The sequence below is a fragment of the Manis pentadactyla genome, chromosome 2, assembly GCF_030020395.1.
Source record: "Manis pentadactyla isolate mManPen7 chromosome 2, mManPen7.hap1, whole genome shotgun sequence".
Lineage (NCBI taxonomy): Eukaryota > Metazoa > Chordata > Mammalia > Pholidota > Manidae > Manis > Manis pentadactyla.
Genome location: NC_080020.1, coordinates 152403113 through 152419402, shown reverse-complemented (window position 1 = coordinate 152419402; position 16290 = coordinate 152403113). Strand labels below are relative to the sequence as shown.

General features: G+C 45.6%; 1 protein-coding gene across 4 annotated transcripts in view; it reads right to left on the bottom strand.

The window, feature by feature from the left end:
- AFF3 (ALF transcription elongation factor 3) overlaps positions 1-16290 on the bottom strand; it is a 507786-nt gene that overhangs the window by 84545 nt on the left and 406951 nt on the right. For 3 of the 4 annotated variants that reach the window (XM_036879973.2, XM_036879974.2, XM_036879976.2), the window contains one exon: positions 15274-15314. In XM_036879973.2, coding sequence (XP_036735868.2) covers positions 15274-15314 — 41 coding nt within the window. The remainder of the gene's footprint in view (positions 1-15273; positions 15315-16290) is intronic. The other variant, XM_057496944.1, reaches the window with a different exon arrangement.

Here is a 16290-nt window from a genome sequence, read left to right as displayed (position 1 = left end):
ATAAAGCTAAGGGGCCCTTGTCTGGGAGAAAAGAGAGAGGCTGGGCATGTGCCAGGCTCAACTCATGGAGGAGGTGGCCTTTTAGAGCACATGGGGCTCGCAGAGGAGCTAAGAGGGAGAAGGATGTGTCAGGAGGAGGATGCTATTAGCTAAGTCTCAAAGATGGAAGCTCTGCCGGCTAGTCTGAGCAGGGTCAGGGTCTGGAGGAGAGCTGGGTCAGCCGAGAAGGCCTAGTGCAGGCCCCAGCTGCTGGGGGAGGCCTGGGCCTGCCATCCATCCCTCGGCCCTCCGGAGGCTTGGGACTAGCACTCTAGAAACCACAGGGAGCCTTTCTTTCCTAAAGAAACTGCCCCACGTTAAGGAAAGGACTGAGTTGGATTTCCCTTCCTTGGTGGCCTGATTCTTATGCGGACTGCTACCTATAATGCCACTCAGTCCAAACAAATATCCTTTAAAAGTCTCCCTACCTGCCTGCCCAGAGGTTGGATTCTTTCATAAGAAGGGCTTTTCATCCCGTAGTTAGAATAAAAGGCTTACATTGAAAGTGTTTTCTTGAGTCACACTGACTGACGCAAATTCAAAATGACATATAATTAGGGTGGCCATATAATTTATGGTCTAAACCAGGACATTTTACTTGGAAAAAAAAATCGTGGGAAAAGTACATATAACAAAATTTACCACCTTACCAATTTTTAAGTGTACAGTTCAGAAGAACATTGGCTCTGTTTTGCCACCATCGTCACCCTCCATGTCCAAAATTATTTTCAGCTTACAAACCCCAAACTCCACACCTATCAAACACTAAACTCCCCTTTCTCCCCTCTCCCAGCCCCTGGCAACTGCCATTCTACTTTCTGTCGAATTTGACTACACTGGATACCTCATGTAAGTAGAAACATACAGTATTTATCTTTCAAGTGGCTTATCCTTTAAGTGGTTTATTCCACTTAGCATAATGTTCTCAAAGTATGTTACACAGCATGTCAGGACTTCCTTTCTTTTTAAGGCTGAATAGTATTCCATCGTATGAAGATACCACATTTTATGCATTCATCCATCTATGGACGCTTGGGCTGCTTCCATCTCTTGGCTATTGTGAATAATGCTGCTATCTCTTCAAGAACCTGCTTTCACTTCTTTAGTGTATATGTCCACAAGTGGAACTGCTGGATTGTATGGTAGTTCCATTTTTTAAATTTTTTGAGGAAGTGCCATATTTTTTCCCGTAGTGGCTGCACCATTTTACACACCCATAGACAATGCACAAGGGTTCTAATTTCTCCACATTCTCATCAACACTTGTTGTTTCCTGTTTTTTTGATGGTAGCCATCCTAACAGGTGTGACATGCTATCTCACTGTGGTTAAGCTGGGACACTCTGAAGAGTGAAGGAGACACTGCCTGTAATGACGCTGGGGTATGGGGACTGCAACTCTCGCCAGCTGGGGAGTCACACTGTGGCCTTGGATCTCCTGGGGCTGGGCACCCATGCCCAGAGAGCAAGAGCAGCATAACAGCCTCCCAAGGGGCCCGGTTCCTGCCTGTAACCTGCCCAGCTGCCTAGCAGCTGGCATTCCCCAAGATGCTCACTAACTTCAACATGGGAGAAAATTTCGCAGACTATCTCCAGGTAACCAAGGTGGTGACAGTTTTGGAAGAGGCTCTGTAGAGACAGGATTTTAAATAAGTTGGAGTCCCATATAATTAAAATAATTTTGAATTAAAATTGCCACTTTGGTGATTGCTTTTATAATATTTACTACCATTGTCACTGTGTAACTTATTTCATTAATTACTTACTGTTGGAGAAGAGTTACCAGGCATTGCTCAATTAAGGGTGAAGGATGGAATGGGCTGTGCTGACTTTATTACTTATCAAGGGTCATAGCTGTTCAAGTTGCCTTTTTTTTTGGTAGCAGCTACACTATGAAAAATGTGTACTATTTGTGATAAGCTTTTTGTTTTACATTGCTCTTTTGCAAAAGTAATCTCTTAAGGCCTGACAAATACTTCAAGGTGGACAGACAGTATCACTGCCTCCATTTAACAGCTGAGAAAAAAGGACTCAGAGAAATAAAGGTGATCAGTGAGTGCTAAGGTGAGCATTGGGCACCGCACCAGGTCCAGAATTTGACAGGCACAAGGTGGACCTGTCTTTGCTAGGAAGGCAGGAAATTATGCAGCTCATGACTCCAGTGGTGAGTGTCACCAAGAGGTAGGGAGGGTGCTATGGGAATAGACGGCAAAGGGAGGAGGACTTCATAGGGGACAGAATGTGTAAGCTGGGACCTCAAGGATGCACAGGAACAAGTAGGAGGGGAGGGGAATGGGGGGATGGGGAGGAGAACTGCTCCAGGCAGAAGGAACAGCCTGGAGTCACAAAGTGAGTCTCACAGTCAGGGCTGGGCCCCTGCTGTCACAGACCTTCTGATGTCCTGAGAGAGTCTCTGTGTGTCTTCGAGGCCTCCACTATCCCAGAGCTTCCCTTCTCTTGACTGAGGTGAGGAAACTGGGATGATGGATAACTGGTGCCTGAAGGAACAATGTGCAGGTAGGGCTCACATTTTAAAGTCCCATGGAGCACAGAATTGCTGTAGAGACGTGAGCAAAATTTGGACATTGTTTTGAAATGTTAGTGAATGTTAGTTTTTCTCTGCCAGTTGGAAGGGGAAAAAAAAACCTTCAAGAAATAAAAGTCTTGGGAAATAATGTTGGCTTGGTTCTCCTTTCCTCCTCATATAAATCTGTCTAAGCATGACCATAGCACTTTTCAAGTTTTAGTCTTCATCTGTTTTAAGTGCAGAGCAAGAAAGGAGGGCCGAGATCCCTAGAACTACTTTCTTGGACAGAACAGGAGCAGATGAGGCATGGTCTGCCAGGCCAGCCCCCAGCAGGATCCTGCATAGGTGCCTGTTCAATCCTGTCCTATGTTCAAACATGCGGCAAACAATGAGCACTTCTCTGATGCAGTGCGACCATGCTCGGACACGTGGGCTAGCCAGCTCACGCCTGGGCTGAGTGCTAGCTGTCAGTGGGGCTGGATTTTGTCCAGGTGAGGGTGTTTCAGTTGGGTGGGCAAGGACGAGGCCCAAGGATGAGCAGCCTGCTGTTGCCCCAGCTGGGACTGCCAGTCCAGCCGCTATCCCCAAGGCCATGCTGCTGCCCAACCATGTGCACTCCGGCCAGCTCTACCCTGCATCACCTCTGGGTGAATGAGCCCATGCCTTTAGTTTTCCCATGTGTAGAGTGGGGACAGGCACCCACCTCAGTGTGCTATCCTGGGGATGAAATGGGATACTGACGTCAGGCCTGAGCCCAGGGCCTGGTGCAGCGGACACGCTCCTCCATGAGCCCAGAGGCCAGCGTGGCACCCCGGAGACCAGGCCTCTGTCAGAGAGGGCATGCTGACTCAGCTCTGCGTTCATCTTCTACGAGGAGCAAGGTCCGTGCCTGCTGTCCTTCTAGAATTACGTTAAACAGCTCCATGGCTGTGGCTGTGGCTCAAAGGAAACAGGGACCTCCTTCCCGAATTCTCTCAGCAAACTAATAAAACTCCTTGGTTCTCTGTGCTTGTGCGGTGTTTGTGGCTGGAAGTAGCTTCACACGTGTGACCTTCCTTCTGTCCTCCCAGCGGCAGGATTCGGCTGGCTGAATAAGGTTACTGTCTCCGTTTGAAGATGAGGAACCACGGCCTACCCTGGCTCTCTGACTCACTGGCTGTGAGCAGGGCAAATGGGGCCATGGGGAGCTGCCAGGCCTTCAGACTCTTGGCCTGTGCTGGGCTTCCTGGACGCCCCATCTAATTAGCCAGATCAGGGCCAGCAAACAGACAGACTTGGCCTGTGACATGGAGAAAGGGCCATGGACTTTCCCTCCATAAGTGGTTGGTGTCAACATTTTAACCTAAAGGACCTGTAAGTAATTAATGGGTACAGCCACACGTGTACACTGCCTCTCAGGAGGTGCGGAGCAATGGGTAGAGGGCAGCAAGAAAAGAGGCCATGGAGAATTAGAGAGAGAGGAGGCAGGGCTGTGGAATCTGCTCAGAATTCAGAGCTCCAGTGGTTATCACAAATAATGGATGCAGGTGGGCGGGCTCTGACGCTGGCTGGAGAGGGCAGAGCTGGGCGCTGCATCCTGCTGGCCATCCGGCCATCCGGAGGTTATGGTGTGGCAGCTGGCCGCTAGTCCCTTGCCTGGGAGCCAGCACAGGGAAAGGAGCTGGGCAGAGTTGGAAAGGTCAGGCTGCTCCAGCTGGAGGGGAGCACATTAACCTTTCAGCAGCAGTGGGGAGCTCAGCAGATCCCAAAACCCTGTGCTGAAAGGTCAGCTGGCTAGTTTGGCCACTGCAGGCCTGGCACTGCCCCTGGCAGGGCCTCAGAGGAGGGGGCCAGAGAGGCTGACCTGGGAGTGGAGGAGCCGGGAGGAGGGGCCCCTGTGCAGAGCCAGCAGCTGGAGGGGCTGCTCGCTCCAGCTGGCTCTGCCAGTGCAAAGAGCAAACTGGCCTGATGGGACTGTCTGGGGGGAGTTCATGCTGGGGGAGGAGTGGGTGGGAGGCACTGGCCTGAAAGGCTCTTAAGCAGAGACAGAAGGCTCCAGGCCTTGGGCTAGCTTTTGGCACTAAAAGGAGATATTCAAAAACAAAAAACAATTGTGTTGTCAAATTTAAATAAACTTCCGTGAAAAGCAGCTAAGTAGTTTGGTTTTAAACAAAACAAAACCCCTAGTCTAGTGGCTTTAAAACTGCCCACCCAGTACAAATGTTTCTCCAACAGGCCCTCCACTTACTAAAGGCAGAGATGTGAGTGACCTGTCTAAAGTTGGTGGCACCAGTGTGCTAGGAAATACACAAGTGTATTAAAAATGCAGCTTTTTAACATCTTTTTTTCCCTGTAAATCATACTATCTGCTGCCCCTGGGTTTCTTTCACATCCAGTTCAACTTCCCAGATCTAGGTCTGTGGTCATGGTTTAAAACAGGGGGAGTCCGGGTTCCTATAGATTATATCGTCATGTGTAATCAGTTTAAACATGTTAACAGAACTGGCCACTAATTAACCATCAACACATTCCATGCAGGACGGCAAGTGCTTAATTTAATCTAAGTAGTTATTCAGGTAGGTACAGGTGTAATCTGACTTGAGAAATATTTTTACAAAAGACTAGACAACAGGCCAAATATAGGAAGCCGAGCTGTTACATACTAGTTTTGTTTCTCTTAAGTCCAACTTTGAGATGTCTTGTGTACTGGATACATTAAAATTTTTTGTAAGCACTAAAAATTCAGTGAGCCACAAACCTTAGACACAGCTCTGTATGTCCCTGATCTGGAAGTGCCAGAGACACGGTGTTCAAGAGGAATATGAGACAGTGACAAAGGCTTTCAGTAAAACTCACTTGGAGTTGTGTCATTTACATAGTTCACCTCCAGTAATTCTGTCAACATAGTCTGAGAGAGTGAGTCCAGAAGACAGGGGACACGTGCGGATGATAATGGATCAAAGCTAGTAATTTAAAGTATGGTCCTAATAGTTATGTCAGTCCTTCCAAGGGGTGTCTGGGTCCCTGGGGCCCCTTCCTGAGGCTGGTTAACACATGTGCTGTGGACAACTAGCTCTGCTGCCCCAGGGTCACTGATTCCGGGCTCCAGGAGCAGGGCAGGGACAGTGGGCGTCCCTACCCCAGGATGCCAGGGTCACCTGTGAGAGGCCTTTCCTAGCAGGAGGGAAGGAAGGACTCTCCAGGGCAGAGCCCTAGCACCTCACACTCGGGACAGAGGCTCTCCTCCACCCTAGACCCAAGCTCGGGGACCCTCCTGGAGAGCTTGGAATATTAGGGTGTGCAGAAAGGTGTATTCATTTTTTTCCATTTTTTTCCTCTTTTATTGTGGTGAGATACATATAAAATCAAAGTTACCACTTCAACCTATTTCAAGTGCACAAGTTAGTGTCATTAAGCATACTCCCATTGTTGTGTGGCTATCATCACTATGATTCTTTCTTAGAGATGTCAAACCTGCCGATGTATGCCCCAGCTGCTCCTGCGGGCCCGAGGGGGCCCGAGGCTCTTGTGGGCATTGTGGCTAAAGGGTTACAATGTACTCTCACCCAGAGGCCCTCGACCCATCCTCCTCCATACATCAGGCAGCAGGTCCACGTTAACCCTTCCCAAACCCAGTGAACCATCCTAAAGGGCAATTAGTGGCTTCATACAACTCACTGTTTATTTACTCAAAAGAGCTGTGGCATTCTCTTCCAGGCTGCTCTGTTCTATTGTGTAAAATGCATGTTTGGGACCTTTTAAAGTGTGTGTTATTTACCTGATAGACTTTAATGGCTTCTCTGGAGCCATTTAGTTTTATTGGGGAGATTAGAACTAGGGGGGCTTTTAAAAAGCTGATTTTTAGACTTGACAGCCTGTGTTTGCTCATGATGTTAATGCAGTCAGTTGTGCTAACAGCCCCCACAGGGCTGCCCAGGATGCGCATGTGGCCCACAGGGAGCAGCAGTGAAGCCAAGGGCGTGTGCTTTTGTGAGTATGGATGGATGTCATCGGCCTGTCGGCCAGCAGAGTGCTGACTAAGTTGCTTAGAAATTTTTCTTCATGCACAAACAGATCTCTACCAGGGATCCTCCGTGTTAGCTGAGAATCACTGCTTGCTTTTGAAATAAGGATTATTTACTCTGAAATAATAAAATGAGATTGACTCTTTGGAGATCAGCTGGAAAAGGTGTCTGGAAAGGACCCAGGATGGCTCTTCTGTGTGAAGGTGGCTGGAAGATGGTGTGGGGGAGACGGGGGGCAGCCTCCTTGGGGGCCTACGTGAGGCTCACCTAGGACCCAGGAGCCACATTTGGGTTGTAGGGAAAAACAGGCTGTATCAGAACATATGTTGAAATCCAGATGGTATAAGGAACAGAGGGTAGTTCTTGGGATTTCTTGATATTCATTGTTTTATAGTGTCAATATAAAAACAGGGCCCATACTAGTAATTATTCATGGTTTCATATATTAAACCCAAAGGCTAATATTTTCCTCGCTTGGTTTTAAAACCTCTTGCTAGGACTTAAATCAAAGAGTATCTCATGGTATCTTGAGTGGCTTCTCTTTAGCGGTGTGATAGAGTAATTGCTGCCCTATGGATGGATAACCAAAGTACTTTCTCTATTTATCACGTCATTTCGCCTGGGCATAGACCTAACAAGGAGGGCATTAGCATCAATTAATATCATCCTGCTCATGCAATTCAGACTCAGATGGGTAAATACTTCCCCGAGGCAAATTCTTGCCCAAGTTCAAGGATTTGAAGTCCCATGCTTGCTTCAAAATGTCTTGTGAAGAGGGAAAGCTGGGCCAGTGATTTGGCCATTTTCCTTCTCCCTCCTTCTCCTGAGAGCAGAGCTGAGTGATAGTTCCAATTCTTGGTCTTTCTTGTTGGGAAGGCATGTGGGAAGTCCTTGCTGAGCAGCCGTTTTGTGTAAGGTACTATCCAATACTCAAGATGCAAGTCCTGTTCTCCAGTCAGTTGCCGAGGCCAGACACGAATACATAAAGCAAGCAAAGGCCAGGAGCAGGCCTCTGGCAGCAGTGATATGAGGTGCTGATGGAGTAGGAGCTGTGGGAGGTGGGCGAACTGGTTATTTAAGGTTTCGGTGGCAGATGAGGCTCGATCCCACGTCTGAAGTGCTGTGTAGCAAAAGGCGACCCTTGCTGACAGCCCTGCAGTGGTGGCTGCTGGAACTGACTCTCGGACACCTTTCCCTTTGGATGCCCACAACCCAGAGGAAAGAAGGGCCTGCTGCCCCCGGCTCAACCCCAGAGCCTTGTCTTGCTCAGGCCATCTTCTGGCAGACAGCATTCCTGGGTCACCCGACACTGCACACCCTTCACACACTACTTCAAATGCCTCCCGCTCCCCTTCCTCTGTGCTCTGAGGGTCCCTAGCACTTTGCCTGCACCCCTTCGGTGACTCTTACTTCTCACAACCTGATGAGAGAGGGTGTTACTGAAGCAGCCAAGAGCAGTGACTAGAGTCAGGCCACTCTGGGGGCTTTACGGCTGTAATACTGTGGGTAAGTGATGTGTTCCTGGAAACCCAGATTCCCTAGGATTTTAGGGAGAGCATTTAGAAGAGGAAATGAAATAAGGCTTCATTGAAAATACCAGCTCTTTAAGGCTCTAATGCTGAATTTCCCATTCCTGGCTGGGAGGGTTGTAGTGAGGGTTTGGTGATGTCTGTGAGAAGCTTAGCATGGTGCCTGCACATGGCCACCCCAGTGAGGCTGATGACTGTGGACGCACGAGTCAGCATTCTGCACACACAGTAGTCATGCGTATACCTAAGTTGCCTCTCCCATGCTGTAAACTCCCGGACAGTGCGACACACCTAATGAACATTTGTGTCTTCCACAGAGGCCAGCACCATGCCATACCCACTCAGGGTAAGGGGCTCAGTACTATAAGTATGCACTGAGTGAATGGAGGAAAATAAGAATGAGTAATTGGTAGAGAGCATTTTAAGTGGTGCCAACAGTACAAAGCACAGAAATGAGAAGTGGGGAGGGGAGTGAGGGAGGAGCCAGAGGTCACCTGTCCCCACCCCACTCCACAGCGGAAACCTCTCTATGGCATCACAGAGTTCTCTTTTGGTTACTGGTTTCTAATGTAATTTCACTCTGATTTAATGGTGCTGGGTGAAGTATTTTCTGGAGAATTTCTACCTTACTTTTGGGCTGATTTTCTAAAAAGAATTCCAAGTTTACCCTCTGCCTGTCTGGCAGTTAATGGTGTTCCTCTGTTCTACAGACTCTTAAAGGCATGGACACCTGCTTGACTCCCTTAGTGAGGAGCCCCTAACCATCCACCACTGCTCCAGGGTTGCTCTGATGCAATGGCAGACACTCAGAGTTTCTGAAAAGTAGGGGACAGGGTAGGGGGATGGGAACAAAGGTATTTTCTGTTTAAAACCAAGAATGACTACCATTTGACCCAGGAATTCCACTCCTAGGAATTTACCCTAAGAAAACAAGATCACAGATTCAAAAAAGACATATGCACCCTTATGTTTATTGCCCTATTTACAATAGCCAAGATATGGAAGCAACCTAAGTGTCCATCAGTAGATGAATGGATAAAGAAGATGTGGTAAATATGCACAATGGAATATTATTCAGCCATAAGAAGAAAACAAATCCTATCATTTGCAACAAAATGGATGGAGCTAGAGGGTATTATGCTCAGCGAAATAAGCCAGGTAGAGAAAGACAAGTACCAAATGATTTCACTCATCTGTGGAGTATAACAACAAAGCAAAAACTGAAGGAACAAAACAGCAGCAGACTCACAGAACCCAAGAATGGACTAGTGGTTATCAAAGGGAAAGGGATTGGGGAAGGTGGGTGGGAAGGGAGGGATAAGGGGATCGAGGGGCATTATGATTAGCACACATAATACAGAGGGGGCAAGGGAAGGCAGTATAGTACAGAGAAGACAAGTAGTGACTCTATAGCATCTTACTACGCTGATGGACAGTGACTGTAATGGGGTATGTGGTGGGGACTTGATAATAGGGGGCATCTAGTAACCATAATGTTGTTCATGTGAGACCTGAGCATAAGATTGTACATCAATGATACCTTAATAAAAAAGACAGAAAACATAAACAAAAACAAAAACAAAAACAAAAAAAACCCAAGGATGCCATAGTTTAACTACAAAACATTGGTCTTAGTTCATTCATTTGTTTGTTCTTTGTTTTCTTTCATTCATCAAATAACTTATTGTGTCTCCTAATTGCCAGGAACTGTGTTAGGCGTTAGGGATAAAAGGAATGAAGCCAGAAATGTTAACAGGAATAAATAAAGGATAAGTACAGACTAAGCTTTTTGTTAGAATGCAGAATGTGGCATAAGTTACCTGTCTCTGTGCCCTTCCACACCTGCCTTGTTGCTATGTGATGGAGGATGAGAGACCCTACCTACTCATTGGAATCAGAGGCCCGGAGTCTAGTGCCAGCTCTGCTGCTTGCTACCTGTGACCTGAGTGAGTCGCACCACCTGTCTCAGGCTCAGGGTTCCTATCTGTGCAATGGGTCCTTCCCACCTCATGGGGTTTGTTACGAGGATCATAAAGTGAGGCAGTCAGAGTGACAGTGCTTCTAAACTCTAAAGCTCTTTTAAAAGTTTTTATTTACAGAGTATACCAAAAAGATGTGATTTTAAGGACTCCCTGGCACTGGAGAGACTAGAGACTGCTGTGGGTCTCAGGGTGTGGTGGTAACATACCCTCCAGTGTGCTGCTTTAGCATACCCAGTGCTGGAAATTTAAAACTTTCTCAGAAAGTCCCTCATGCCTCCTTTCGGACTGTTAAAGAAGAGACCACATATTAGCAGTGCATGGCAGCTGGGATTCTCCTGTCTTGACGTCAGGGACATGGTGTAAAATGCTACCCAGGAGGTTTCACTTCTGTGCTGGCAGCCGCCCCCCGACATGCTCCCTTTGCTCAGTTGAAGTTGTTACCCTTGATCAGTGGTCAGGAAGCTGAATGCCCACCCTGCCTTCCCCTCCTCGCTATGGGGCCGTTTCTGGTCCTACCTTAGGACACAGACCAGACCCATGTGCAGATAAAACTCCTTCATTTTAGGCTGTACCTCACTGAATCAGTTTCATTATATTCTCCCTAATGGGGAGAGGAGATTTGATGGATGAGATTTATGTGAGGAAGGGCAAAATCGACAGCAGCAAATGAATGAGCCCACAGTGGCCTTTCTCTGTGCAAACCAGTGCCCCGGACAGTGAAGCCAGGAGCCAGCCTGGGGCCATATGCTCAGCACCATCCACTGCAACAGTGTGGTGCCCCGCAGCTGGAGCTCACAGGATGCGCTCAACAAATACTTGTGGCATAAACGAATAAAGCAGTGTCAGTTGTTTGGATTTCAATATAAATGGATTTTGGACCTGGGATATGGCCAGATGGGCAGACAGGTTACATTGTGGTGATGCATCTCCAAGGCTATAAAAAACACAGCCAGCTCTGGAGTGGCAGGCTGACATTGCAGCAGATGATCGCACACACAATTTAACCACACGCCGTTCCTGCCCTCCAAGTGCCATCGCTTCAACAACTGTTTTCATGTTGGCTTTCTTGCTCATTTTCTTTTTTTTTCTTTTTTTTTAAAATCGAACACATTTTTTCCCAGCATCTCCTGTTTCTAGCTGAATGTGATTTATTCATATGAAATTATGCTCCATTTTTATAAAACCCAAGTTACTGCAAATGAGGTTTGAGGTTTTGCAGCAAATATTAATTCCCGATCTGCTGCTATAAAGCATGGCTGCTTGCTCTGCAGCAGCTCTGTTGCCCTGAGACAGATGGAAGCAGTCCAACGGTATGATTAACTTCTTAGTCCTGGCAATTTCCAAGTGATCCTCTTGCCCCAGATTTCAAGATTGACCTCCAGCTTCTCCACACATGCACAGTTGCTCAGCTTGATAAATCACACAAATCCCTTTTTTGATCACAGTTATCTCCTATTTACTACTTATGAAGGGGAGTTAATCACATTCAGAGGCACTTCATATGCGGCACACATTTCCTTCCTTCTCCCGACAGCACTTTGCATATTTTCCACATTATTGGTGACAGGGCAGCCTCCACAGTGCAGTGTGTCTACATCAAAGGAATACCTTTAGGAATGAACAGCAAGCCCAGTTATCCCATTCTCCTCTGCCTCTCTCTACCCCATCTGATACAATAATCTGTAAGCAGGCAAACCCTTGGGAGGCACATTCGGAGGAGTGGGTAAGGAGGAAGGACTATGTACCTTGGCAAATGGAGGTTTTCTTATAATTGGCTTGTTTACCTTGTTGAGAATTGTACTTCCTCTTCCTGTCCTGGTCTCCTGCTTTCTTTATGATTTGGGGCACCAGTGGGCCTCTGGAAGGCCAGCTGACTTTTCAAAGGTATAAAATGGGCAGATGAAAAGTTCCATGGTCAGCAATAGAAAGGAATAAAAATTGTGCCATCCTGTCCTCACACAATCTTCCCCACATTGCAGGACGGCACAATGGGCTGGGCTAAAGCCCAGATCTGCCTGGCCATGGAGACCCAGTTTTGACCTGTGGTATGCTTTGGCTGTTTCGGCTGAACCATAAAGTAGGCAAACCAAACAAGGCCGAAGGTTTTCTTTGGGGGTGATCACAGATGCTTTTTAAAGGTAGGTAATGGAAACATCACAGTTTTAATTTATCAAGGTGGTGTATTGATTGCTGAGGACTCACTGCAAACATATGGTATTAATTGCCAGATACTGGGTTTCTGCTAGAATGCCTATTTAAACCAAGAAACAAGAGAAATGAAAAAAGAGACAAGAGGGCCTTTGGAAGAAATTCCTTTCCTTTCCTGAATATCCTTTCCCTTCTGACATGCCACAGGGAAGAAATTTCTATCTGCCCTTAGAAGGGCCAGGATTCAAGCCTCAAAGGCAGGCTTTCTTATGGAGAAGCAGAGAACAACTAAGGAACTACTGGCCTCCTATAGTGTAAACTCACATCCCCCCCGTGACCGCCAGTCAGCCAAGTCTATGCCATCATCAAGTTGCACGTCTTGAAGCAAAATGGCTCTCCTGAATCCAATGTCCTTGTGTTCACCGGGTACTCAAGACAGTTATAGAGCTAAATGCAAGTGAAACGGGTCCACAGGTGAGCACACATCAGGGCACCGAGACAAGGAGCCTGCAGGTGGCATGGCTGGAGCCGGCGTGGGCTTTTCTGTTAACTTCAGGATTGCAGAACTCAGGGAGCACCTTTTAAGGTCTGAAAAATGCTCTTGTTTTCTGAAAATGAAAGTGCTGCCAAATCATTGTTGAATTTTATATCATGGGGTGACAGGCAGAAAAAGTAGTTTAGGAAAACAGAGTAATCTGTATAAATGAATGTGTAATAGATTAACACAAGGCTGTAAGTAGCCAGAGATGTTGTGCTAGAGATATTGGGCTAGATCGCCACCTTGGCAAGGAAGGAATCTTCCCTCCATTCCATCCCTACCCTGGGCGGTTCCTCTGCCAGAGTATCAGGCAAGTCCTTTATACTGGATCAGTGGTATGACCTGGAGTCCCAGTGATCCTTTTCTAGAAAACACTGGTTTGTTCAGCAGGATTAGTAATGTGCTAGAAAAGGACATCTCTCACCTGTTAACATTCTCTAACTTAAAAACTAGAAAATAAGAAACCTATTGATTCAATAGGTCTTTTAAGTCCTTATTCTGAAGAAGAGTTTAAGATTGTATCGCCAGATGATTACAGATGCTTCTCATTTATTTAAATGACTCCTGTGGCCCTGAATTAGTGGTAAACAGAACACAAAGAGCACAGAGAAGGCAGCTTTACACAATTGCCTTGCTAGCATAGCAGACAAAGGCAACTCATTAATTTGAAATGAGCCAAGTCCCCTCAGTTTTTACCAGAAAAACTGTTAGATTTAAGGGGAAAATGCTACATTACATTAGAAGATAGAGAAATTCATAAGAAAAGTAATGACAATGGGGATCCCCTGTGTCTCTAGGGAATGGACTTTTTTTTCTCACAGTATTGTGCACTTAGCAGTAATCAATAGAGGCAAATATGCCAGCTTACTAGTTGACTAACTATTGGGCTTCACAAGGGGTTTTAGTGAGAATATCAGAAAAAAGTCAAAGGGAATAGTGTTGCTCATCATTAAAATCCATGTACATTTTATATCTAAGACAGAGTCCTGTATCTTTTGGGAAGAAGCCTTAGGATGTATTAGTCCTAGTTTCTGATGATGTTTCTTTGTATCTGCAACCATGTCTTCGAAGGGAGTCTGCATTTTCCTAAAATAGGTTTTGACTCATTCTACCAAATGTCATGACATTTATGTCTGCATGTGTAGCTTCACTGAAATATAAACTGTATACCATGCAGTTCACTCATTTGAAGTGTGCAGTTCAATGTTTTTTAGTGTATTTACAGGATCGTGAAACTATCACCATAATCTAATTTTACAACATCTTCAGTACCCCCAAAAGGAACCTCGTAACCATTGGTAAGGACATAATATTGTAAACTGAGAGCTTCCTCATGCTTCTCAATGCATTTTGTTGAAGGAGTCACTTACTTAAGAAATCAAAGGGAAGAAAGAAATATGTAGAGGAAAGGAATTAATGTGTCAGATTTTAAATGTTTTGATCCCAAGTCTCCTCTTCTTCTACCAATAGCCTCCGAAGCAGTATAGTTATCAGCTTTTGTGAAAATCCCAGACGTGATTCCAGAAGACCACGTGGCAGCCACTCAGGGAGAGCATACAAGCTAGTGGGGCTGTCATGGAAGGGCTTTTCAACTGAAATGGAAGTATTCATGCCCAGTCTGCCACCATGGAGAAAATGTTTTCACGCATGTGGACAGAAAATTTGCCTAAGTGACAAATTTTACCTTGGAGAGGCACTGCACCAAGCTAGTTACACAGTCAGTTATTGCTCATTCCACGAAAAAAAAAAGACACTTCAGGAAGGAGGGGATGATGGTGATGTCAGCTAGTTAATGCCGAGGTGCCCACCAGCCAGCCAGAGCCACATCTTCTCCAGATGTGAGTGAAGAATCGAAAACCAACCAAGACAAAAAAGGGCTCGGTCTGTTCTAAAAAGTACCTTTTATATATCCCTGTTCAACTATCTTCATATACAGTCTTTCAGGCAAAGTGGGGTGTGACTACAGCTTGAGTGTGCTTATTTATTAGGTTTACGTATCTCATTCAATAACACGTCAGAAAAAATCCAAACCAAAGCAAGGGGTAGAAAAGTCAGGGACTCAGGACCATCAACTGGGTTATGCACATAAAGTTTTTCAAGAGAGAATCTCACCAAAAGACAGCCAGCTCCTGGTGAAATGATATGGAAAAAAGTCTGAAGAAAACATCTCAAAATAAATGAAGTACTTATTGCTGAAAAATGAGCTTAGATCTCAACCAGTTCCAAAGTTCAGAATTTACTGTGCCATTCAGGCCTTCTCCTCTAAGTTTCTTGTCTCTTGTGTCATTGCACAAAAGGGATTCTTCATACTTTCTATGAAATACAACAAGGCGATTTTTGCAGTAATAAACTCCACACATGCATGACAAATCCAAGCATGCAAAATGTTTAACATCCCAGTTCACAGACACTTTAGGGACAAAATCCGATTATGAATTATATGCCACAATAAATAGGGCTCAATGTATCATAAAGCAATTTATAGTTCATAAAAATGACAAAATGTACCTGTCAGACAGAGCGTGGAGAGCAGTTCTCTGGGCTGCCTGCTGGAAGAAAGGGCAGAGATGTTTATTTAGTATTCTGACTTTTAAATTATGTGCTCAATCAACACTTTAAAAAAACCTGTGTCACATACATTTTTTGCCATGTGGCCAAATATTAAACTACTAGCAGTAGAGAGCCCTGTTATGTTACGAATTGAGCATTCCTGAAGTTAGCTGAGGTCCCTGAAGTGCACTCCTGCCACCAGGGGGCGACCTTGGGGAGGCGCGGGTTCTGGACAGGTGAGCTTGGGCAGGTAGGTCTCTGGAGACCTGGAGGGGCTCACAACTCTGTCATTTTTACTTCCTGAAATCACTTTACCATTGCTTTATTCTACTTTCCTGTAAGAAAAAAGATCTGTTTTGGTTCCTTTGTAGCTTCTTTCCCAACAAAGGTATAATTTTTGACCCAGTTACAATAAATCTTCAGATTGAAAAGTCATCGCAATTGGAAATTGAAATACTGACTGGAAATACAATGATATGAGATTTTTGATTTCTTTTAGGCATAGCAATGATATTGTGGCAATTTTGGGGGCTCCTTAAGAGATTCATATTGAAATATTTATGGATACAGTTATATGACGTTGGAATTTGTTTTAAAATAATACAGTTGGAGGGTAGGGTAAGTGGGCCGGCATATAAATGAAACAAGCTGGCCTTGGGTTGATTACTGTTGAAGCTATGTGCTGAGCACATTGGGGCTTTATTTTATTATTTTGAGCATTTTTGTATGTGTTTTAAATTTTCAAAATACAAAAAACAAAGAGAAAAAAGAAAATGATAAGGCCTCCATTTCTCCATCAGATTCTCCCAGTTGTGTATTCACCTCCTTTTGTCTGCCTATTCTGTTTTGTCCATGTGCCTTCTATCACTGAGCTCTGAGACTTTGGAAGGCAGAGGGCATGCTCTGTCCTCTGTCTCAGAGGTCATAATTGGCGGGGGGGGGGGTGTCAAAGCATGGCCTTTAAGACCAAGGCTT